This window comes from Salvia hispanica, unplaced genomic scaffold, assembly GCF_023119035.1.
Source record: "Salvia hispanica cultivar TCC Black 2014 unplaced genomic scaffold, UniMelb_Shisp_WGS_1.0 HiC_scaffold_731, whole genome shotgun sequence".
NCBI classification, from domain to species: Eukaryota; Viridiplantae; Streptophyta; class Magnoliopsida; order Lamiales; family Lamiaceae; genus Salvia; species Salvia hispanica.
The window spans coordinates 46,401-72,627 of NW_025952501.1; the positions used below are offsets into that span (position 1 = coordinate 46,401).

The 26,227-nt window shown below is 33.7% G+C and overlaps 1 protein-coding gene and 3 pseudogenes across 1 annotated transcript; 2 read left to right on the top strand and 2 right to left on the bottom strand.

Annotated features, from left to right (window-relative positions):
* Window positions 1-8,244: 8,244 nt before the first annotated feature.
* LOC125199913 lies at window positions 8,245-9,993 on the bottom strand (annotated as a pseudogene).
* Window positions 9,994-17,140: 7,147 nt separating this feature from the next.
* On the top strand, window positions 17,141-17,734 carry LOC125199909. Its single transcript, XM_048097763.1, has one exon. It carries the CDS (start codon window positions 17,141-17,143, stop codon window positions 17,732-17,734), a length of 594 nt encoding a protein of 197 aa, XP_047953720.1.
* Window positions 17,735-17,794: 60 nt separating this feature from the next.
* LOC125199910 lies at window positions 17,795-18,880 on the top strand (annotated as a pseudogene).
* A 335-nt stretch (window positions 18,881-19,215) lies between these two features.
* LOC125199911 lies at window positions 19,216-22,838 on the bottom strand (annotated as a pseudogene).
* Window positions 22,839-26,227: the final 3,389 nt, after the last annotated feature.

The window sequence follows — 26,227 nt, forward strand, 5'->3', positions numbered from 1 at the left end:
CTTTGGGTGCATAAAATGATAGTTTCTGAAAATGATAAAATGATACTTTGTGAATAGTGTTTTGTTATACTTAAGTGACAATATTTATTAGTTAAAATGCATTGAATATAATTCAGTATGGAACATAATATAATTTTTAATCAACCTCATGTATGTTTTGTGTTATTTGAATAGAGAAATTTCTTCCGAACTTATCTTGGAAATGGAGTCAATCCATCAATGGGAAGAACTGTCAAACTGTCAAAAACCAGATACATGAATATGCCATGGCAGAACGATACAAATAAAGTTGACTGTGGAATTTATGTGATGCGCCATTTGGAGACTTACATGGGTGGTCCTGTTCGTAACTGGAATTCGGGTTTAACGAAGAAGGGAACAGAGTCTTTCATAAAACTCCGTGCCAGATATACTGAAGCATTGCTTATTGGAGATACTAACAAGAAGGCTTTTGAGACACTTACAATGATAAAGAAGAAGTTTGAGAATGACATCAAAAAAGGAGAAATTGATGTTGAAAAGATGATCAGAGAATTTAAACCCCTTGTATACTAACTTATATGACTTGATAATAGCGTTTTGTAATAGTGGTTTCGAATATAATCACCCAAAATTATCATTTTATCTGCTGCCCAAGTTTTGGGTTTGGCTTTTTGTTTAAGGACATTTTTTATTTTGATCATCTCCAATATATATATAAAAGGGCCCGATTGAGATTTTGGGCCTAATTGAAATTTGGGAGATGCAATCTCCCACCTTCACAATCTTGGCCATGTCAACAACCTCGGTTTATTCAAAAAGGGGGTTTTTTTGTTTTTTCCCTTAAAATGTTTTTGGTATTAAAACCCGGGCAAAACTCTCGAACATTTTTTCCGAGTTCTCTCCCAAATTTTTTTCTACAATTCCGCTTCTTTCCCTTCGCCCAAATCTCCTAATCTTAGATTTCCTTGGGGGTTTTCTACATCAATTAATTTCCAAAAGAGGATCAAGAAGAGTTGAAGTTGAAGCACCGATTGTAGCCAAAAAAAGGCTTTCCCAAATCGGCGGTCTTTGGGAAATTCTTGGGTTAAAAAAATTGATTCAAATTTTAAGTATTTGCTTGATTTTAGTGTTTTAAAAAACAGTTTTGGGTTTGTTTTCTTCTTCAATTGCTGTTTTTTTATTGTTGATTAGCATGGTAGAATCGAAAGAGGGAAAAATCAAAAAGGGGAAAACAAAAAAGGGGAAAATGCATTTTCCAGTTAAGGATTTTTTTAAAATTTTTTAAGATTATTGACATTTCATACAATAGCTATTGACATTTTTATGATAATGACTTTTTTTTTCTATAAAAAAGATATACTTGTCTTTCAGATGATATTGTATCCGTTGACCTTTTGTATGCTTTTTTGGTTTTTTATGACATTATAAACTTTAACAATTAATATAAAAAATAAGATAATTATTTTTGTTTTAAACATGATATACTTGTTTTTGACTTTTGGTGTATACTTATTAGAATTTTTGTTGACATAGTAAAATTGACATAATAGAAACCCGATAATTATGTTTGCTATATTTTAGAGATATACTTTGTTATTGATATTGATTTATTATGTACTTTATCTATTGACATAATTTTAAGAATATACTTTTAATTCTGTCAATGGAATTTATCTTTTATCGACATAGATTTATTATGTACTTTATCTATTGACAAATCGAAAAAACATGAAATGCACTTGTTGTCAACATGGTATACTTCTTATTGACATGATATCTTTATAATTGATATTGATTTATTCTTCTTGTTTTTTAAAAATTTTAAGATTATTGACATTTTATATACTAGCAAAATGACATCCCATAATAATAAATTTTTGATGTAGTGTATGTTTGTTTGAATATTTGTTGACATAAATTATTTTGCCCATTAGTGTAATTTTGTTTGAATGGTAAGAAAACATAAAAATGTTTCTGGTCATGTTGTTGTTTTAAAGGACCTTTTAGGGGGGAAAACCATTTCCCCCTGTTTTGGTGTTGGTCTTGGATGGTTTTTTAAAAGTTTATCTAGAAACTTTTGGTTTTACTTAATTATTTCAAAATTGTTTTTCTTAAGAGATAATGAAATGCGGTGGGCGATATTTGGGAATGATTTACCATCTTGTTCTTTGAAATAGGATCTTCCCCTGACTTTGTTTTTTGGCAGGTTTATTACCGGTTTTTTTTGGGCCAATCCCTTGGTATATGGAGCTTTTCCCCGGCTTTTGTTTCCGTATGGATGAGGGGGGGTTTTGGACTCATTAAAGGTATAGTAAGTTTTTTTCAATCTCTACTAGAATCTCAAGTGTAAATTCATAGATTTTCCCCAACAATTGGGTCTTAGGGATGATGTGTAATCATATTTTGGTGTTTTGTCCCCTTTTTTTATCAAAGGGGAAGAATTTTATTTAAATAAATTCTAGTTTTCTTGTCAATCTCCCCCCCACCCCATCATATGTGCCTTTTTTTTGATGCAACTGCTTTTTGTTTCTGAAAACCAAACGACTTCATTAAATCTATGGCCAAAAGTTTCTTCATTTGCCCAAGACGTTCCCTTAAAAATTTGATTTTTTGACCCCAAAAAACAATATCCAAAATAAATAGTTATTTTTTAAAAAAGAAAAGGAAGTTTTTGAAGTTTTGGGCCGAATTTCCAATTTTAAAATTTTGGGAAATTTTTTTTGAGGGAAAACATCTTTTTGTTTACATATGTTTCTCTGATTTTGACATTAGTTTCTCCTAAAAGTTTATTTTAAAAATTTAAAAATAATTTTTGGCGTTTATGGGAAGAAAAAAAACCCAGGGAAAATATCCCTACATCCCCGGTTATGATCCTAAAGGGGGGAGCCAGAATCGGCCCCCCCATCTCACCACCAACCGCAACCCCAATGGATGCCCCCCACAAGTTAAAGTGAACAAAGAAATGAAACGGGAGAAAAAAAAAAAGAGAAAAGTAGAAATATTGTTAAAATAAAATAATAAAACTAAGTTTTAAAGTATATTGTTTTTAAAAATGACTGAATTGTTGTTGACATGGCAAAAGTGTATTTTACATTTGGTTATAATTGTTGTTGACATGATTTTACGTGTTCCCGAAGACTTATAATTGTTTTTGAAGGTTTCTATGTGTAGTTGACATTTATAATTGTTGTTGACATGGTTCTATTTTAGTTGAATGGCTTATAATTGTTTTAAAATGACTTATAATTGTTGTTAACATGGTTCTATGTGTAGTTGACATAGTATGTAAAAAGGTTGACGTGGCTTTCGTGTATTTAAAATTTTGTAAGTTGACTTTTACTTTTTGGGGTTTTTGTTAAAACACGTTATCACCATAGTTGACATAATTATTTTTAGTTGTTGACATGACTAGTATATAAAAAGTTGACATGATTTTTAATTGTAACTAACCTTAAAAACATGAATTATGTTTGAGCATAATTAAATTATATGTTTAAGTAATCTTAAATTATATGACTTTTGTCTCCATGTGAAAGTAATCTTAAATTATATAGTTGGAGGGGTTTTTTAAAACTATTATTGTGGTTTTAAGTTTGAACTTGGGTTATATCAAATGTTAATCGGTTAAACCAAATTGTATTGAAATGTCAACAACCTATAACCAAAGTCCTTTGTATAAAGTATCAACAACTGGGAAAAAATATTATAATTAATAAAGAAAATTATAAGATAGATGTCATTAAAAAGAAAAAATATCAACAACTAATAAGATAATGTCAAAAACTTTTTTGTATATGTTAACAACTAAGAAACAACTCGATTGTTGTTGACATTGGTTTTTAAGGAAAATGACAGACTTATAATTGTTGTTGAAAGGCCTTTTGTATAGTTATGGTTTTTACGGGGTAGTTGACATAGTATGTAACATAGTTGACATGGTTTTTAAGTGTAGTAGACACGAATGACCGTAGTTGACATGACTTGTATGTACCATTGACACGAATGCATCATAGTTGACATAATTTATTATTGTTGACATGGCTAGTATATATAGTTGACATAATTTTTAATTGTAATTAACCTTAAAAACATGGGAAATTTTAATTGTAATTGAAATTCAAACCGGGGGCCCCCCCATCGAAGGAGAAGGGTTGCTCCCAAATTGTATTGAAATGTCAACAAAAAACCCAAAAGTACTTGTATAAAGGGTACAACCCAAAAAAAAATCTTAAAATTAAAAAAAAAAAAATCCTTTCCAATAAAAAAAAAATCAAATATAAAACGGGCTTTTAGGTTTGGATTTTTTTAACTTTAATTAGATGATTTTACCCTCTTCCAAAATTTTTGCGAATGTCAACCCCATCCCAAAAATTATGTCAACTTAGGGGGGATAATTTTTTTTTCGCGATGTCAACCACGGAACATTAGTCAACCACGACAACAAAAGTTATTTATTGGGAAAACGAGTCAAAAGCAAATGTTATTTTGTAAAAAAATTTGTCAAATGAAAAATTTTACAAATAATTAATGTCAACAAAATATTTTCAAAAACAACGGCCTTTTTATTTATGTCCCAAAAACGTTTTACATATAATTAGCCCAAAAACAAGTTTTATAATTCAGCCCTTGAAGCCGGGTTTTACCGAACAATCGGCCAACGATCCGGGGCTTTTTGCCGGGGGGGAAATCCCCCTTCGCTTTTTTCAACTCTTTAAACTTGTTAAAAGTCACCTTCCCATAAAATAAAAACTTCCCAAATACTTAAAAATTATGTCCCTTGGGCATAATTGTCATTTTCCATGTCAACTACGGAGACATTATGTCAAATACGATGTCAAAAACAAATGTTATTTATGGGGAAACCCGATGTCAAAAACAAATGTTATTTATGTCAACTATTATGTCAACAACAACATTTTACAAATAATTAACATCAACAACGAATATTTTCATGTCAACGACCTATATTATTTATGTCAACAACAATGTTTTACATATAATTAATTCAACCCAACCAAAAGTTTTACATATAATTTATGTAACAACATTTTTCATAAAATTTAAAACCAATCCCATAAAATTCATGGCAACAACAAACGTTATTATGTCAACGAGCTATATAATTCATGTAAAAAAAAAAAAACTTTTTTATCAATTTAGTCCGGGGAACTTCCCAAAACCGCATCTACGTTATAGTGTCTTAAAAATCCTTTTTTCCATCGTTTTTTGGAAGCAAAAAAAATCTTTTAAAAAAATCTATTCTTTAAAAAAATTAGAAGAATATCTCGGCCCATTTTCGCCGGGTGCTAGTAGGGACTATTGTTCCAAAATTTCACAAACACGATACAAAAAGTCATTCCAAAAAAATTCCATCCAAAATTGGTAACTTTAAATTTAAAAAGATTCTAATGAATCAAAACCCCATTAATCGCATTTTTTTAGAGCAAGGCAACATTTTCAAAATTAAGGATACATAAGTAAAAAAAACAATTCCCAAAGCATTTCCCCCCAATCCGAAAAAACCAAAGCATCACACAAACAATTCATTTTATCTCCAACAAACTATCTTCCAAATTTATGTTTTCAACATCATTGAAGCAAACCACGTTATCATAATAAATTAATACAAAGTAAAATTGGGAAACTTCGTTATTGTTTTTGCCCCCCTTGGTCCCAAATCGACAAAAATCCCGAAGGGTTTTGTAGTTGACATTATACGTGTGTAGTTGGCATGGTTAGTATGTAGTTAGACATACATTATATATGTAAACATGGATTGTACACATAGTTGACATTATATATGTAGTTTACCCTAGATTTATATGGGGTTTAAATTAAAAAAAGGGAAAATAGCTAAATCTTTTAATCTATCTCTTAGCAACTAATTTTGCATTTTTGGGGAATATCCCAAAAAACCCCGGAGTGCATTATAATTAACCTTAAATTTGAAGAAATCTTTTATAAACCACATTGCTCTAATCAAAACAAAGATCACATTAAATTCAAAAAAGGGAAAAAATTCAAACCCCAAAACCCTACCAAGTTAGCGATTTCCAACCATATTATATTCGGATCCCAAAATTTAAAAGAGTAAAGATAAATGTTGCTAATATTCCCACATAGAAACCCAAAAACTCTCATCTGATAAAAAAACCCAAACAAATAAAAGCAATTTTAAATTTAAACAATAATCAACACCGATTTAAATGTTAAATATTGGGGATAAAAGTTTGAGAATAAAAAAGGAAAAATTTTAAAAACATCCGGGTGTGGAAAAGCCAAGTTCTTTTCCCTCAATTTTAATTTTTCCCCCACTTTGGCCTTTCCCCCCAAATTTCCCTCCCCTTTTTTTCTCCCGTTTAAAATTTCGGTTTTCGATTTTTAAGGATTTTTTGAAAACCCTTTCTTTAAGTTGCTCAAATAATTTTGGGGGGGATTAAATTTGGGGGATTCATTTAAGATTTAATTAAATTTCCCCCTGAGGCCCCATTTGGTGAAAACAAAAAAACATTGAACCATTTAAGGGAAACGTTTTGCTCCCCTGAAATTGAGATATAAATTAGATGGATTCGTTGCTTTAATCTCAATTAACAAATCCAGAAAAGGTCGAGATGGGAAAACGGGAAAAATTTGGGGGAATTTTAACAGCGGGAGGGAGGACGCCGGGGGGTTCGGGGGCGAGGGCCCCGGGGGGGGGCTCAATTCCGGGCGTGAGAGGTGCCATCGGGTCGCAATTTGGGGGGGAAAAGAATTGAAGAACAAAAGGGGGAAATTTTTTTTTCATTTGTTTTCATTGAATTTACTATTATACCCTTTCATAATAAATTAATCTAAAAATATTTTTTGGTGGCAAAATCGGGCCACTCATTTTTAAAAAAAATGAGTGGGTTTTTTTCTCATTTTTCAATTAAATTTTAAAAAAATTTTTCCCCTTGATTCCTTTTATATATATATATAAAATTTTTAATAACATAAAAAATAGATAAATAAATTGAAACTTCCCCCTTCAATAAAAATATATTTAAATTTTTTTAAAAAATGCTTTAAAATTTCTTTTTAAAGTTTATGTTTTATTTTGTATAAATCTCAAACATTAGTTTGGGGTCATGTTTATATTTGAGTTTAAGTATATCTCAAATTTATCATAATTAAATATTTTTCATTTTATAAATATAACTAATTATCACCATTTTTTATTGGGTTAATCGCATGTTAATTTTTTCGGAAAAACCGATTAACCCATCAAGCTTAAAAGGCTTTTGGTTTGAGTTAAAACTTTTTTTAACCCAAAATAACCACAATTTTGAATTTGCTGCACCTTTATCCGAATCCGAATAGGATTGGGTGAAACCCGATGACCCAGCCCGATTGACATCCCCACCTACAATGAACCCCGTTAAATTTTTTTTTGTTAAAACTTAAAACAGGAAAACAACATGGTTTATTATTATTAACAATTCGATGCTTACTTTTAATCAGTTATTCGGTGCTTACTATATTCTTTCTACGTGGTGTTTACTTGTTCATTAGTATATTATGCTTACTATTTTTTCATCCTGTCAATGCTCAATGTTTAATGCACATCGATGCTTATGTTATTCAACACATCTATGCTCGCTGTTTATATTCAAAATCATGTACATTGTTGATATTGATTTTGGTATTGATTAAAAACGGTTGATGATATATGCATAGAACTGTGAACACTTATGCATATGATTTATAGTCCATTTTTATACGTGCTTGAACTGATTTATAGTCCACTTCTAGTCATTATAGTACAAGAGGTAAAGATTAGTAAATAGAACAAGAATTTTAAGGGAATTTAATTCAAAACGTATGGCATCTTAGAAAATTGTGGCTAAAGCGTGGACTTATAATCTACTTTGATATGTGCTTGAAATGAAATAAAACATGGTCGAGTCTATTCATTATGGTACAACTGGTAAAGATTAGTATCACTCTATCCCAACTAAGTTGGTACAAAATTTTTATGAACAGAGATTAAGAAATTATGTTGAATACTAAAATATTACAGAAAAATATAAGTGTGAGAAATTGATTCATGTACGGCCATAAGCACAGCGATGGTTTAATGCGCAATGATATGCATAAACGATATCTTCCTTCGACTAGATATATAAAGCACATCATAATTTAGTACTAACATTCCACATATCTTAGTACGACAATTTTGTAGAACAAAAATAATGTCTGATGGGCAAATACGATAATTAATAAGAAAGACAATACTCTGCAAGATATAGCAAAGAGTTTGAGACTTGGTAACAATTAAAAAAGATTGTGCCGCATTAGCATTAAACAGAGAGCTAAATTAACCCCAAGGCAAACAAAAATATATTGTCACATGAAAATCGTCACGATTCACAAAAAAGTAAAATATCACAAACTCATTTCTTCTTGCCTGCCTTTGCAGCATCTCCAGCTTTAGTCTGCAAGAACATTTACCACATGATTAGTAGAGAAGGTACACATATGTTACAATTTAGTTTTAGGATATAATATCTCACCTTCTTAACACCACGGATTTTCTTCGCCCTGTTCTTTCCCTTCATCTGTTTCCTTGATTTCTCAATTTTTTGGTCAAGACCATTCTGTGAAAAAAAAGTTGACTTTAAACTTTGTACGATCACAAAAACAAAAATAACAAGCAGCCTGCACTTCAAACTGATCCAGAAATGGTCCCCCCTGAGTACTAAAGGTTTGAAACAGTTTAAAATGCAAATCAGAACCAAAACCCTTGTCCCCTTTCCCAATGATTGATGACAGCAGCAGTGAAATATACGTAACCCTTAACAAGTGTTACTAAACATAATCTTTAACCAAAAAAGCAAACATCAAGTAACAACATTAGGATACAAAACATAGATCCACTCATTATTTATTTATTTATTCAACTATAAAATTGAACCTATTAACTGAAAGTCTGTTGTCAACTAAACTAGACATGCAAGTAGCAAATGTTCATCAATATCAAAAAGGCGTGATATAAAGTGAAGTAGTTCCCCTGATTAGCCTGTACTTGGGCTCAAACTTAGCATTCTCAACAGAATCAAGATCAATCCAAATCCAGAGATTTGCCACCACCAAAAAGGGTCCTGAACTTGAAACCAAGATGGCATTGGTGTCCTTAACCTCATACATCCTTGCCAACTTCTCCTTCAACTCAGCCTAAAACAATAAAACACAGAACTACATGAATGCACAAGTAGTTGGGGAAACGAATGGAACTGTAAATGAAACCATATCTAGACTGCCAATTAGTATTTCTCACCAAAAAAAATCAATCAGATACAGATGTCATACTTACTCATTCAGCGAAAACCAAAATTCATAAATTTGGTCAGAAACTGCCTATCACTATATTAGTGCATACACAATTTGACTTAAATTTCAATACACCCCCAATACATAAACCCTAATTATAGTAGTAGGAGGAACTGTGCCCTAGAATTGAAACATTGGTAAGACCAGTGAAATTATACATGATAAATGGGGTATGACTATGTTACAGGTAGTTCGTTTACATAAAAAAAATCATATAATCATAAAAAGGAAAGTAAAAAACAGAAAATACAAGTGTTTATACCTTAGAAACATTGGCCCTTCCCGGATGCAAGACATCGATGATCTACACAAAATCCCAGACAGAAAACAGAGTTTCGAAAACATGAGCTAAACTGCGACAATTAAATACCAAAAAGAAAGTAAAACCGTGGCGATACATACAAATTGCTTCCTTGAAAGGAGACGGTTTGTCATGAACTTCCTGGTCCTGATAGTAACTGCCTTGTCCGCCATTTTACTGTAACAACGAGGACAGATTCACCTAATTTAGCTCGATTCAATTTCGAAATAAATAGCAAACACTGTCTACTTAGTTATCAAAGAAAGCTGAGCGACAGAGAATTCGAGTGATTACGATGTCGTTTAAGCAGATCTCCGCCGTGCGCCGCTGCTCTGAAGAAGCTCCTACTCGATAGCGAAGAGTTTCTGGTTTGAAAGAAGACGCGAGTTTAGGCCATCTAGGGTTTAGTACATCACAAAGCTCTTTCTGGGCTTAATTGGGCCTAAATCTGAGTTTTTTTATTTTGACTTTTATGCATATTTATGGGCTTTAGATGTTAGTAGTACTTCTCAATCATAAATATTTTGACGAAACGGAAATACAATGGCCCAGTAATATTTTAAAAAAATTATATGACTTTCTTAAAAAATGTAAGAAAAAATTTAGTAGAATTGTAAATCCTATTTTTATATTAAAATATGAATGAAATGAGTTACTAAAATTTTAGGTTCATTTATCACAAATTAATAAGTGGAAATAAGATGATTAATGTGAAACGAATAAATATGGAAAAATAACAGTATAAAGTAGTAGTATATTTTACAACAAATTTTACTATGGATGAATACTTCCATTTCACAATTATACTGATGAAACTTAAACCTTCAACAAAAAAGAAGGAAAAAGAAAATTATGGAATCGTGCTCAAAAATTGAAAACAGTAAATCAGTAATTTCCTAATTTGAAATTTGTAATGGGTAGAATTTCGTCGGCGGTAGAAATCCGGGATCTCCACCCGCAACAATGGTAGATATTCATCAGACTTGTAGGAGAGGACTTTTGGCCTTATGTGGTTCAAGTGTTTTGGCCTTTTACCTAGTGTAAGCTCCAAATACTTGATGAGGTGTCTTGATTGCAAGACCTTTCATTTGTTATTTAGAGTTTGGAGTAAAAGAAGACACACAACAATACATTTGCCATTTACTCTCCATAGTTCTCTATACATTTTAGTGTGCATCTTCAAAAATGAATCGAAAAATATTACTCCTTCTCAATTAATAGGATTATTTATTTTAACCATTTTAGTGTGCGTATTAGGAGTATAAGTTATGGGACACAGAGTGCTTTTAAAACTCGGAAAGAAAAAGTGGACTGATTTTGAATATTTAGGTTACGAAGTTTTTGCTATCATTAGTAATGCTTTGGAATAAAGGGTTTCTAACGCAAGAAAGTCACATTTGTCATTGGAAAATTTATTAAAATCTCATAATTGGAAACAAAATGTGTTATTGTACTGTGTGTCGGGTACCATGAATTTTGGTACAAGAAAGTTGAGGCACAAAAACATCAAGAATGCACATTTATTTCCTCCAATAATCTTTCATTCTTCTTTGCGATAGAAATATGCTCAAAATTTTTACTTAGATATCATAATGTTACATAGACTTTGCGCGTGTAGAATTTATAGGAATTTACAAATTTTTTTAACTAATTGTGCATTAAGGCACAGATTTTCGATAACTTGATAATTTTAAATACAATCTGTTGTGCCAAAATTGTGGCTGCACAATGTTACTAATTTATGTTCGTTAGTATTAGGTTCGATAAAAGAATTGAAAATGTTAGGTTGACACTTGCGTAAAAATGACAAGGACTTAAGACGTCGACGTAGTTAGTAAGATGTTCTCTCTCCAATCAATGGATCGGATGTTCAACTTGAGTGTCTATGTGTGTGTAAATTATAACTATTTTAAAAAAACGATGACATTATTAAGGTGTGGGGTGTAATCTTTCGATAACTATCTTAATGTTATGACTTTACAATTCATTAACTCAATATTAAAAATATCAATACAATGACATGCGTATGTTAATTACGCTCTTTGTGTTGACATTTAAATATATTTGAGTAGATATTTAAATATATACTCATGACATAATTAACATATATACTCATAATTAACATTTTAAAATATATTTAAATATAAATATTTAAATGTCAACACAAAAACATAATTAACATATATACTCATGACATAATTAACATATATATTCATGTCATTGTATTGATTAATCTATTCCAATCATGAGTACATTCATATAAAGAATAGATTGGAATAGATTGACTTGTAGTGGAATTCCGCTGTTATTGGATGCACCATGAGTTTGCTGAAGAAATTAGGGAAATTGGAAATTAGAAATCATATGAAATGCTGGTGCTAGTTAGGTTTGATTTGTGGTCACATTGTTTAAGAAAACTGCATTTTGATTGAGCATGTGGAATCCAATTTGATGTATTTTGTAGTAAATGTGAATAGTGTTTATGGCACTTCTAACATTACAGTGTATGTTTGTGGGAAAATGCTTGTTCTGATTTGGCTAGCAAGGAATGTGTTTATTATGGAAACTAGAGTTGAGTTACTGATCCTACAAATTTGAGGAATCCATAAACAACATGTGCAAATTGTGAATGAGCTCACTAATTTTATTTTGACTTGAGCTCATCAGATAACCGCTGCAGCTGTCGCTGGCGTGAGCTCGCCGTCTCTTCTCGGCTTCAACTCAACAACACCAAGAATCCTTAATTATATTTGCTCATCAGGTCAACCTCTTCTACAAATCTGCTCGTGCTACTTTAATTGGAATCTGTGGATCTTAAAATTTTGATTAGTGTGATTTATTAGATGATTAATATTTGATATTTTGATGACTGATGTATGTTTTTGTATTGTGGTGGAAGATTTGTGATGTGTTTATAAGTGAAAGTGATGATATGTTATTAATTTCCTGATTTTGGACCTCTCTTCTCATGTGGTGAAGCTGCTATCTAAGATGCTATATGCAACAAGCTTCTGATTAGCTGATAAAATGGATCACTGATATCTGATTGATTGTTTTGTGTAGAATCATCTAGCTCTCAGACTGCCTCGCTCTCAGGCTCAGCATGCTTTCCTTTCAGCTTCAGTTACTTAAGTGAGTTTATGAGGTAATTCAAATCAGCATGCTTCTATATTCCATTTATTCGACTACCTACTTTGCATATGATTGAGAATTTGAGATTGTCATGTAGAAAGAAAAGTCCTAGTCTTTGAAATTCTGAATTTGATGTCTGTTGAAACAGTTGATAAATGACATGGAACTTCAGACCCTCACCCTCTCAGACCCTGATTGCTCCTCATGAAAACAGAACACATATGTTTGCTGATATAAAACATTATATATATTTAGTACCTGGCTTATGATTAGTAGATATTGAACTTGTATATTTGAGTAGATTTATTCTTGCTGTTTGTCCACAGAAACATTATCATGCGTGATTCAACTAAAAAGTTCGGCTAAAGATAATGAAGCTGAAGCAGGTCACTTCGCCTGGAGCCGGTGTATCCATGAATTGTAAGTTGGCAATATTACTAAATTCTGTTATGATTATAATGCCGAATCATGAAATTGCAAGGTTTTGCATTTGGATATCCATTATCGGTAGACATGATAATCACAATCTGGCTTTCAGTTTTCCCGAGAGCCATGGGGATGCTCTTTTTTACTCGAAGTTCAAGATGTGATGAAAAATGTTTGAGAATTTCGATTTCTTTGCTGTCTGATAACCCTGTAAGTGCTCTTTATAACTATAACCCTGCTTATGAAGGTCTCATTTACCATCTGTTCTGATTTTCAAATAGAGTATGTGAACGATCTGGAAGAGTTCTAACGTGTAGTTTTCTGTCTTAATAGATCCATTTTGGAAACATTTTTACGAGTGGACATGTTCTGACATTATAAAATCTGTTAGCTTATTATCTCTCGTTAATTGTTTGCTATTGGACAATGTTTTAAAATCGGACCGCGGCGAACCGCCGTTACTAGTTCACTGTTCAACCGTTCACTGGTCAAAACTGTAATATTATTATAAACATATATAATTAAATATATAATATATAAAATATATATTAAATAATGAATGATAAATGTAATTAATAATTTATCACTAAAACACATTTACCATTATGTATACTTATATAAAAATATACTATTACACAAAGAATAGTAGTAAAATATATTAAATATTAAATTTATACTAATATTTTTTTATAATAAAATATATTATAAATATACTAAATTTTTATTGATATTTTATGATAAAAACAAATAAAGTTCATTTTTTCAAAATATGTTTTATTTGAAGAAATAATATAACATATATATAAAATGTAAATGCATACTATATACATTAAGATTCAATAAATAACAAAATGCAATTAATAATATATAAAAATATTAAACCTTATGTATAATTGATTATATATAAATAATATTAAAATTTAGTGAGTGCTAAATATAGTTATAGATAATATAAATAATAATTATTTATTAAATTTGAATTATAAGTTAGTGTAAATAAAAATTTATCATGTTTAATATATAAATTTAGTTAATGTTTAGGTCATACTATCACTCAAAGCATTGTGGTGGAGTGGTAAAAGTGTTACTAATTTGACAAGAGGTCTTGGGTTCAAGCCTCCTTGACAACAAAGTTTTAAACATTTTTTGTGAAAACCGGTTTCCAGTTCATGCGTTCATCCGGTCTAACCGGCTAGTTTCACTGGTTCAAGGCGGCTCAATGTATAGGCGGTTTATATGAGCAAACCGGACCGGACTACTTACTGTTCAGGGTCAAACTCGCAACGGCCGGTCCGATCCGATTTTTAAAACACCGCTATTGGACGCTTGTTTGATTGTTTGTAGGAAAAAGTTTTGGCAAGGGCTAAAGTTAGCGGCTAAAGGAGAAGAGAACCAGATTACAATGCGATCTTTTCGAGCTTTTTGGGAAGGTGAAGAAAAGGAAACATGTTCTTGGAGCTATACACGCGACGAGCTTGTATTTGAACTAAATTGTGGGAGCTAGTAGTATTTGAACTAAATCATGTGATCTAATTGAATTGAAGTGTAAAACAATATTTTGTATCTATGTCAAATTTTAATTTTGTTATTCTATTGAATTATTTCATACTATGATTTGAAAAAATAAATCTTAATATTAAATTTTTAAAAATAATAAAAATATAATAGAAAAAAATATTTTTGAAAAGATATTGAATTATAGCGAGCACATCGGTGCTTGCAAAAATATTATTTGCAAGCACAAAAGAATGCTAGCAAGGTTGAATTTTGCGATATATTGAGGAAATTATGATCAAAAAGTGCTTTGCAAAGCACTAATACTACCACTAGATTTTGCAAGCCATTTTGCTACGAATCAAATGAGAAGCACCTTTCTTTGCCGCAGTGCTTGTAAAATCATTTGTATGCTTGCAAAACAATTTTTTTTAGATTCAACCCAAAGACATAATTAATATACTCATGTCATTGTATTAATATTTTTAATATATACAAGTTGATGATATATCAAGGTTTATTTTATTAAACTAGTTATCATCTTAAGCTAGTTATCATCTTAACACGATCAATTAATTAAGGTGTTTCTATAATAAAGATTAAAATTGCAAAATATGTAAAATTTGATTGCTTCATTGGCAACTCATTTTTTGGTACTAGTTGAGAACAACTGAACACGTCAATTTCTTCTTCAATGTGGAGTCGACTCAAGTCGTCACAATGATTATATAAATGGACTTAGAATGTGACAATACTTTTGAATCACTAGTGTAATGCGTTTATAAATATCATGTAGCGGATATCATATAATACCTGCCAATTTACAGCTGGACAGTTGATAAAATTTGTTATTAATGTGAATTGACATATATACTCTAATTAATAAAAAATATAAGAGAAATAAAATAAAATGTGTCCAAGTATAATTGGATGTATGATTTATAATAATGTCATTTTCCAACGTAGTTTAGTCTAAAAGTAGATCCATATCATTTTTAAGGTATTTCTATCTTTCATATCATCTCTTAGAGAGGCTAACCATCTGATTGGGTGGAGCTCCCTCGGAGCGATTGGGCTACTCGGCATCCAATATAACTTCACCCGGTCAGGAAAAGTCCTCGGAGTTGTCAAGAAGCTCGCACGAGACGAGTGCACTTGGCTGAAAATCTATCAAGTTCCATTATTGAATGATTGCTTGATTAATTGTCCAATGCTCCAATTAATTAAGTAAATTTAAGCGATATAACTCGAAAGTAGCTAGAATTGTGGAACCAATATAGAGTTTGATTTGACAAAAGTGACCTAAGGTTATAATCTTCTTTTAAGTGAAGGTTAGACTACACCTCAACAAGTCTTGAGCAAGCACAATTATGAACCTCATGACGAAGATTTACATCACTATATACAATAAATATGTAAACAAATATAGTAATCAATTGAACTTTACTCATTTCATCACATCACTCAGAAGTCCATAGTTGGGTTTAATAAACACTCACCTAACATTGCAATCTACCACAATTATTTTTAAATGAGAAAAACTGAATCTTGGATTGTGGTAAAAGATTCAAGTTATCATTCCCTGGCATGCTGTGCCATGGATTATGGCATTATGCTTTTATTTGCTTAATTATTTCTAGAGTAGGGCCATTAATTTAATAATAATTTTTGTCTGATTATATCCATCAGCTTTATTTGATTTTATCCAATTTTGAAATGAAATATCTTTTATAAAAGTGACACATATAAATACAGCTAAGATCACATAAATGTTGAAGCTGAATAATTCCAATAATTTCATATATGAGCCAAAACTGTGGGGCAAAAACATCTCTAGCAAATTCTGTGCTGCTCCAAATCTTCAATTTCTTAATTTTTTTTAAAAAAAATTCTATGATGCCAATTTCAATTCAAGAGTCACACTTAATGTGTGCTGGTTTGATGCTTCTTGCAGCATAATCTCATCTTGTAGGTATGCTTCTATCCTGCCCTTTAATCTCTCAACTCACTTGTGTTGATAGAATAAGAATATTTCAAAGATCAATCTAATCAAAACATGGATTTCATCTATTATCTAAGTATCTATCTATAGCCATGATATGTATATAATTTAGCTTATTTCAAGATTAGATATACAATCATTAATAGTCATTTTATCCACTTTGTTCTTCAACAAGTTTCTCAAACTCTACAACAGGATCAAGGGGGAATCAAGCATATGGTATGATGAAGGATTTCCCATCATGTTTTGGTGAAAGTGGAGTTCAAGTTGCAGACTCATCACCACCAACCACAACTAGAGCTCAAAATCAAGTAGCCTGCATCTACCAATACACCTCCCAATCCTTCTCTGGCTTCATCACAGTCACATGGATGAAGAATCTCATGGTCCAGGCACTGAGCATCGCTTATCGAGAACTCGGCCAATGACAGCCTCGGGAAAGTGGACATTAGGCCATGGCTCTTCTCCAAGAGAAAAGGGTTCAAGAAAATGGTGGTGGACTCAACAAAGGTAGACATCTATTGGGACTTATCCTCTGCCAAATTCGGGTCAAGCCCCGAGCCCTTAGAGGGTTCTATCTGGCCATAGCAATAAACCAAGAACTATGCCTTCTTCTCGGAGATTCACAGACTGAAGCCTACAAGAAGATTGATCCATCACCATTTGCACCAAAGGCCAGTTTTCTCGCTCGAAAAGAGCACATTTTTGGGAAGAGATTGTACAATTCAAAGGCGCAGTTTTGTGGGAAGGGGCGTTTGCATGATATAAGGATTGAGTTTGATCCAAATGAGAGATGTGGCAAGTGTTTGACTATGCTTGTAGATAGGAAGGTAGTGTTGCAGGTGACTCACCTTCAGTGGAAGTTTAGGGGCAACCAAACCATCCTTGTGGATGGAGTTTGTGTTGAGGTGTATTGGGATGTCCACGGCTGGCTCTTCGACAGCGCCATCTTCTTGTTCCGAACACACGTGCCGGTCGCCAAGGCCGGGCCGTTGGGGGGACTTAGTCATGGTTTTTCACTTGTGTTGTGTGCTTGGAAGAGTGAATAGTAGTAATAGTTAAGGCCTTGTTTGTATACATTATAATTAAAGAAATGAGACTCCAAAATTCCCAAATTTAAATTGACATCAAATAACCGCTTTCACAACTCTCTCTCTTTTCCGCTGATGAAATCAAGAAACTCCAAGATTTCTCCAATGGCGACGCAGCTATTCTTGATCATCGCCGGAATCCTAGTCTTGAGCGCCGCCGCCTCCGCCCCACCCAACATCGGCAGCATCCTCTCGACGCTGGGTTTCGAAGAGCCTCCGCCGCAGCGAGCGCGGCAAACCTCTCCTCGGGCGGGCCCACGACGATCTTCGCCCCCACCGACGCCTCGCTCGACACGTGTCCGACCTGCTCCACCTCTCTCCTCCTCCAAGAACACTCGGTGCCGGGGCTCTACCCGCTCCACTTCCTCCGCCGCTTCGCATTCGGCACCAAGATCGAGTCTTCGCGGCCAACCGCTGCCTCACGGTCACGGCCTCCGCGGACCCCACCACCGCCAGGAAAAAGGTCTTCATCAACGGCGCCGAGATCGCCAAGCCCGACTTCTTCAACAACGGCCTCGTCGTCGTCCACGCCATCCAGGGCTACGTCTCCCACCTCTCCCCGCTATCCTGCGCCGTCGAGGCCATGACCACTTTATCCTTCCCCCACCGCGCCGCCACCCTCTCTATCATGCGCTTCATGCTAAAAGACGCCATGCGCGCCCTCCGCGTCGGCGGCTACAGCATCGTCGCGCTCTCCATCCGCCTCAAGTTCCCTCAGCTTCTCGAGCTCAACTCGCTCACCCTCTTCGCCGTCGACGACGTCTCCGTCTTCGTCCGCGGCGGGGGCGGGGGCGGCGGGCAGCTCTACGTGGCGGAGATGGGATTCCACATTGTTCCCAACAGGCTGCTTACGGCTGCGGATTTGATGACCCTCAAAAACGGCACGGTGCTGCCCACGATGGAGCGCGGCCGGGATCTGGTGGTGACGAGCGCCGAGGAGGGCCGCTGGCGCCCATGCGGATTAATTTTGTGAAGGTGGATAGATTTGATCTGGTGGTTAACAAGAGGGTGGCTGTTCATGGACTGTCGATGCCGTTCGTGACGTTGACCGGAAGTGGTTCTCCGGCCAAGAATTGGGTTCGGTCGCGGCCGGAGTTCCGGTGATGCAATAGTTTCCCGGCCAAGATGCATATATAGTCATTGCTAGTGATTTTTGATGACTTTTGAGTTTAAGAGCAATTTCTAATTGCAGTTTTTTGTCAGACTTGTAGATATGCATTGTTGGTTTTATACCAATTCAATTGATTGAGAGTATATCTGATTGCTTTAGTGACTATTCCTATTTGTTAAACCAGTAAATTAATCCAGTTTACGGTTTATCCTGGAGAAAGAAGTGAGCTGTCAATGGATCATATTATGTCCCCATTAAATTACCACTACTACTGATGATATTAAAATGTTATGCAATACTCATCCTCATATGTCGAACATACAAAGCAAAATACAACCGACAAATTAGATAACCTTTAGAAGATAAAAACAACATATATCCAGCAAAAGTATGGGAACAAAACAACGTCCAAGATAAACACAGATGACCTCCGGTCGACATGTCAATAAGAACAAACAGTTAACAGATCCACTGATCTCTAACAAAATACAAATTTATATTAATGGAAGTACTCCCATTCTAATGCCGGATGAATTGGACCGATCCCTCAGATATACAGCCAGGAACCCCGAGGTTTGGCCTCTCCCAAATCAATTCCTACTTGATGTAATAACCTCATAATGCTCGTTTCTGTATATTCAAATTAAAAACAACGCTTGAAACCTGCATCACTGAGAGCTAACTGTCAAGATTTTGGACGATCTGAGTCTTCCAAAACAGTAATGCAATTGCCAGAATGGTTTGAGAAAGGATGTGATTGTATATGCCAACCAGTTACCACAAAAGCAATCACAATCCATGCAGCTCCGATGCTAATGTCAACAATGGATTTCTAAGGTCACCTGATCTCCAGTTCAGTATATCCAACGCTCAGAAAATGAAAATGATCATGTTAATGCAATAAGAATCACTCTGATTTTCACTGAGTCGTATCTGTAACTGCCCATGCAGAGAAGGCTGATATTGGAAGACAGTAGAATTTGCTTCCGTGCAGGGGCACCAGCAGGACACCTGATAGCTTGCAGCAAAGTTACTAATTAGAATTCCTAAATGACCAGAAACATTGTTTCATCAAATTGAAAAAGCAGCAACATCATGTGCATTAATTTATGCAAAACCTTTTTGCACATTGGATGTTTTCATTAAAAAACATTTTTCAAAAAGTCTACCACTGAAGAGCATGGTTGGGGATCCAACAGTTCAATATATTTTTATGGAAATAAGAAACAAGGCCGGTGCAACAAATTTCTTATCATTAACCTGATGAGTTGTTGTAGAGATTGTACCAGTTATATTGCAGGTTCCACTGAACCGAGATGTTGACATTCTCTCTCTCTCTCTATAAGTCATCCACCTCATCTGAACTCTCTTCATTAACTGGAAAGCCGGCATTTTGGTAATCCTCATTACCACTATTTTGGTCAGCTATTATAACTGTTCTCCGATGAGCTAGTGAATACGTATTCGCCAGAAGTATGACTGCTCGCCACGGAGGGTGAGTTGGTATCAACGTTGACATCACTGCTGGTCACTGGCTCTTCCACAAAACTGAGCTTGAGAAATGGGAATCAATATTTGAGTAAATGAGTGGACATCCGTTGTATCAAGAATTACAGAAAAAAAAACAAATAAATTACTACCTTCCTTCAGCAGGAAAATCTGCAAGCACCCTTAGATTGGGCCTTTCTTCCAATAACTCGCGTAACGACATGAAACTGCATAATTGTTGCATCATTGTAGGTCAAATAGATTCAAATCTAAGTTGCAGCAGTGACATATATCAGCATGTACCTTGGGGTGTAACATCTCTGGTACCAGTCATCATCAGATGCCAGCCCCTCTCGATTGGATACATCCTATAGACAGATCAACAAGAACTACTTACCTAGAGAGTAGAGACGCAGGAAAGAATTGGAAAATATTAAAATTTATGACATGGGTAGTTGGGTACGATTCAATACTCACAAGGTGCTTAAGAAGCTTGAACCGTCCGGCAAGAATTGCGAAAGCAACCTGGAAACTTCTGCCTGAATGATACAACTCATTACTTGAGAATTTTATAGCCATTTTAGTAATACACTATTGTCAATTTTACTGAATGTACTTGATTCCTTACTTCTCTCAAATGCATACAATCCCGTAAAATCAAAACCTCCAGCAAGCTTCCACCTACACTGCCACCTAGATTTCTACAAGCAGAATGTCAAAAACATGAATGAGGACAGGTGTATGTAGAGGAAAAAGGAAAAAAAATACTACAAAAGTATTTCATTATCTATGGCAACCACACCTACCTAAGAAATTCACCAGTGATGGCATAGGATGTTGAAAAGTCAACAAACTTCAAATTACGCAATCCCTGCGTGGAAAAAGTACAACCATAACAACTTCATCCAAGGTGAGCATAAGAATTAAAATGGGTGAACCACAGAAGTGGAAGCATACCTTGACAAGAACCCTGACTTTAGGGTCATGCAATTTAAACCCTCGAATTGCCAACTGAGGATAAATATGGGCAATTGTTCACTAGGTCATTGCATGTCGTATTTTAAGCTGTCATCTCTACCTGAGAGGTAAAAACACATGAGCTGAATATCTTTTGATCTACAAAACATGGCTGGACTAGTATGCACCTGTTTTCGATGATTCAAAAATAGACGCTCTATTAGGGGACAAGATCTACTCACTGACTCCAGGGTTTGCCTCAGCTCTACATGTCTGCCAAAAGATGTATACTCATGTCAGTACAAACTGTTACATACATGGGCAATTTTATCATGGGTTTAGCATACTGCAACCTATCTATCTAAACCTATTATATTTCACACACCAATCATACTCAGACATGATGTTGTGAATATGTGCATTCAGAGAAAACTTTGCAATTACACGTAGAAACCAACTCATAGAATTAGAATGTAAGAAACCAATAAAAATTTATACTCACAGGCCAACAATTTCTAGATCAAGCAAAGAAGGGCAAGCTGATATAGCAGCTCCAAATGCTGTGTTGTCCATTCTCTCTATGTTATAAAGGTGTAACCTTTTCAAAAGTGCCCTAAAATCAGAAAAAAGGAAGATAAGTAAGGCAGTAACTCGAAAGACACTTCCATGAAATACAGAAATTGTAGAGCATCAAATGTTACCCTGCAGTACCACCATCACCAATCAACGGAGCCAAGCAAGACCTAGTAAGTACAGATGTCTCTTTTCCCTGTCTTGACTTTTTATCGTTCCATGAAAAACCTGATGTATCTGAGGGTTTCTCATAGAATACATTAGTGCTTGAGACGAACACAGTGATGCAACAGGTGGGCTAGGGATAATCCCAAGCTTAAGGGACCTACAAATGGTAAGATGGTCAAAGTTCATGGTGGCTGGTGCAACAATGTGAGCACATGCATAAAAAAACATTAGCAGATACACACCTATCGCATAAATGTAGGCACATGAGGATATGCAACTATTCAGCATTTCTATATGGCCAGCCATTTCCAGAAAAAGCATCATGAATATAAGCTAAAAGAAGGCATAGCACTGAAGATTATTGAAAGCAGTGAGGATTCCATTTCTTGTTTTCAATTACAGAACTAAAATCCTAAGTGAATAGATATAATAAAGCATAACATTCAGCCCACACACTAACTGAGGGAAAAAGAAATACAGCACATATCCAGACATTCTCTGATAGAGTCGCCACAAAAAAGCCCTCCCAGGAGCAGAGATAGCAACAAGAGATCACCTCAAGAAAAAGTAAAGGTCACATCCCTTACCGCAGTACTTTTCCAGCTCGTTGAATCATTGTGGAAACTACTATGTTATTCACCCTTGGCACAATAGTGGTTAAGTTAATATCGGAATAGCACAATGGATCAGCAGCACACTTATTGAAGAAGGAGCACGTAGCAGCTGCATGGACATACACGCTGTGTATCAAGCAAAAGAGAATACCTGCACACAGAAAATGCAAACAAATAGATCCTCTACTTATTCAGTAAGAAAACAACATCCACACAGGAAGACCTAAAATTCCACCAAAGCAATATTCAATCAACACGGACTACAATGCTTATTGCAGAAAATAGGTCACTAACTCAACAGTATTGCACCTCAATTGATCAAAAACAAATGTAAGATCCCCCAGGTCTTAACGTAACTGATCGCAATCCATTAGAACAATCATCGGTAAAATTGTTGACAAAAAACTAACACCTACCATCAACAGTATTTCACCTCAATTGCTCAATAGCTAATATAAGATAGTAAAATTGATCGCAATCATTAGAACAATCATCGGTAAAATTGTTGAAAAAACACTAACACTTACTAACAATATAGTAAACGAATAAAGGACCTTAATAGTGAGATCGGACGGCAGAGGCCAAGCGACCGCGTTGTGCATGGAAGCGCGCCTCCTAGCGGATCGCTTGGCCGCTTCAGTGAGTGCGGAGCCGAGACGGAGTGCGCGATCGATGACGTCATTCTTGTCGGAATCGTGGGGGCGGGAATCGATTATGCGATCGATGACGAGGTCGAGAGCGATCTCTGATGAATAGTGGAAATCGAGGAACGTTCCAGCAGCGCGTCGAATTGATTGGATTTGGGATCGGAGGTCGGGTGGAGATCCGGTTAGGAGTAGCAGGGGCGCTTGAGCTTGGGATTGAGAGAGACGCCGACGGCGTGGTGGAGGAGAGCGCTATCCATGGCGATTTGCAGGGCGGCGGGATTCCTCCTACGCTGCTTTTGTGATTGTGCAGTTTTGGGAGCTTCGAATCAACATGGACTCCAGGACCAGACACTCTAGAGAGTGACACGTGGATTTCATGCTTCGCATTTTTACTGGGCAATGAGAATGGAATAGAAATGTGAATACAATGAGGATGGAAATAAAATAACAATTTCTTTTCATTCTTATCTTATGCTTGATAAGTATACAAAATAAAAAAAATAAAATTGTAATTCTTTTGTAAATTTTATTTTTATATTTCATAATTACAAATAATAGTACTAGAATGGTATGAAATGAAACAAGAGTAATACCTCTATCCGCTATCTATGAAACATCATATATAGGGGTGCTTAAATGGATCTCCAGTTCTAGTTAACTAGAATCAAACCGAACGAGTTAATTAAGGAACAAACAAAAAAATCAGTTTCGGTTCCAGTTCTAACTTTTAAATAAACCGGTTCAGGTTTGGATCTGAAACCTAGGTTCTATAGGGAACGGATTATAATTCAATTTTATTTTTTATAATTTAATATACCTGATAAATCTAATTTAATTAAATTAATTTTGGAAATTAAAGTAAAATAATTTAAAACATTGAATATTTTTAGATTCATGATATTAGATTTAGAGCTGTTTACAGTGATAAAAATGTTCTTAGTGATACTTTGAATGCAATTATTTCCCAATCCCACTTTTATGAACTAACTACTATGAGTAGGGCGTCATAAGTTTGTTTATAATTTCAAAAGAACTTATATAAATACAATATCATTTCATATGATAGAAATTTAACTTTATAACAATTTATGTAACAATTCATTTAATATACGATTTTAACTGTTTGTGAATAATTTAGTATTTGTTCGTTACAAACCAAAAAGTCACAACAAGATCAATTAGTATTGGAAATCCATTAAATACTTGTTTAGCCCAAAAAAAAAAAGAGAAAATGGAATTCATTTTAAAACTCATTTTTAAAAAAATTGCTAAAGTTTAGAACTCGTATTTTTATAAAAAAAATGCTAATATAAATTAGTCCGACCTACTACACTTAGAAAAAATTTACTCTTATCATATGAATATTATGATATTACTGGTTAGTATTTTTTGTGTATTTATTTGGCTTTTTAGGTATTATTTGTTATATTTCTAGATGCTGGATTATTATTTTTTTAGTACTAAACTATTTAAAATTATAAATAAATTCAGATTAAAACTACACATCGGTTCCGGTTCGAAAACAGAATCAGTCGGTAATAAGCAGGCCTAATCATACATGTATATCGTTGGAATTATTATTATTCTCAAAAATCTATTTATGAAATATATACGTTTTCTAGAGTTATTATTTTGAAAATGTTTAAATTTCAATAAATAAATATTTATATAATCAAGAGAACAAATATTTATAGAATTTGATAATATCAAATGTGTGAATATATTTAATAATATAAGTAAATTAATTTAAAACTATGTTCTTTATTTATAAAATAATATTTTTTTTATTTATCCTCATGACTTATCGAAAGAATATCGTAGGGTTTTAAATCATTAATAACAATTATAAAAACATGGACTAAAAATATATTCTCCGTTCTTAAAAATAAAAACTTTCCATTTTGAAATATGGACTACACAATCACTAACACTAGTTCTACTAGCTTTTTTCTTCCTTTTTCCCACTTTATCCATTTTTTTTTCTTTCTTCTTCTTAAATAAGCAATTTTACATCTTTTCAAAAGTTCTTAATTTATACTCAAACTAAAATTTTAGAATTTCAAACGATTGAAAAAAATATAGACCAATTATGGCCTCTAGTCCACTAGATTTAAAAAATTTACTCGTATATTTTTTTTATAATTAAAAGTTGTGTTTAATTTTTTAGTTTAATTGTAAATTCTAAAATTTTGCATGAATTGAATGTATTTTATTTCTGTCAAAATTCGTGGTATCAAGTATGTAAACCCACATACTCATGGTTAGCAATTTGTTGTGTCCGCGTGCCGTTGGAAATACTCAATCATATCAATACATATCATCTATCTATACATATATAAAAGATGAGTTTTGACCGTCTTTTGAAATATTTGTAATTTTGTCCTTATTTTAAAATATTTATAAATTATGGACCAATTTGAATATTTATGAAATAATTAATTATAATAAAACTGAATTTGTATGGTTTAATAATTAATTTCTTATCAATCAAATGCAAAGTTATGATTTTATAGTCATAGTTTGACAACTTTGCCGTTAGTAATGGGAGGTTGTATGGTTTTAGGCACTAATTTAAATTAAGTGAATTTATTATAATTATTGTACAAATTATAGTATGTATCAATGTATAAGCCGTTACACAATAATTCCATTCATAAAAATTTATTTAATCTAATTTAATTCTGATCAAGACTTTGTAACGTAACTAATTATTAGTGAAATCCAAATAAGTTCATTAGCCTAATTTGAAACTCGCCTATATATATCCAATTAATCTCAATTTGCAAATACCTTTCATCAACACAATTCATCTTAATATATTCCTACGGTGTGAAGAAATAATCAATCATATCTATAGCAGATTGAAGCAAGAATGACACCAATCATGCTGTTT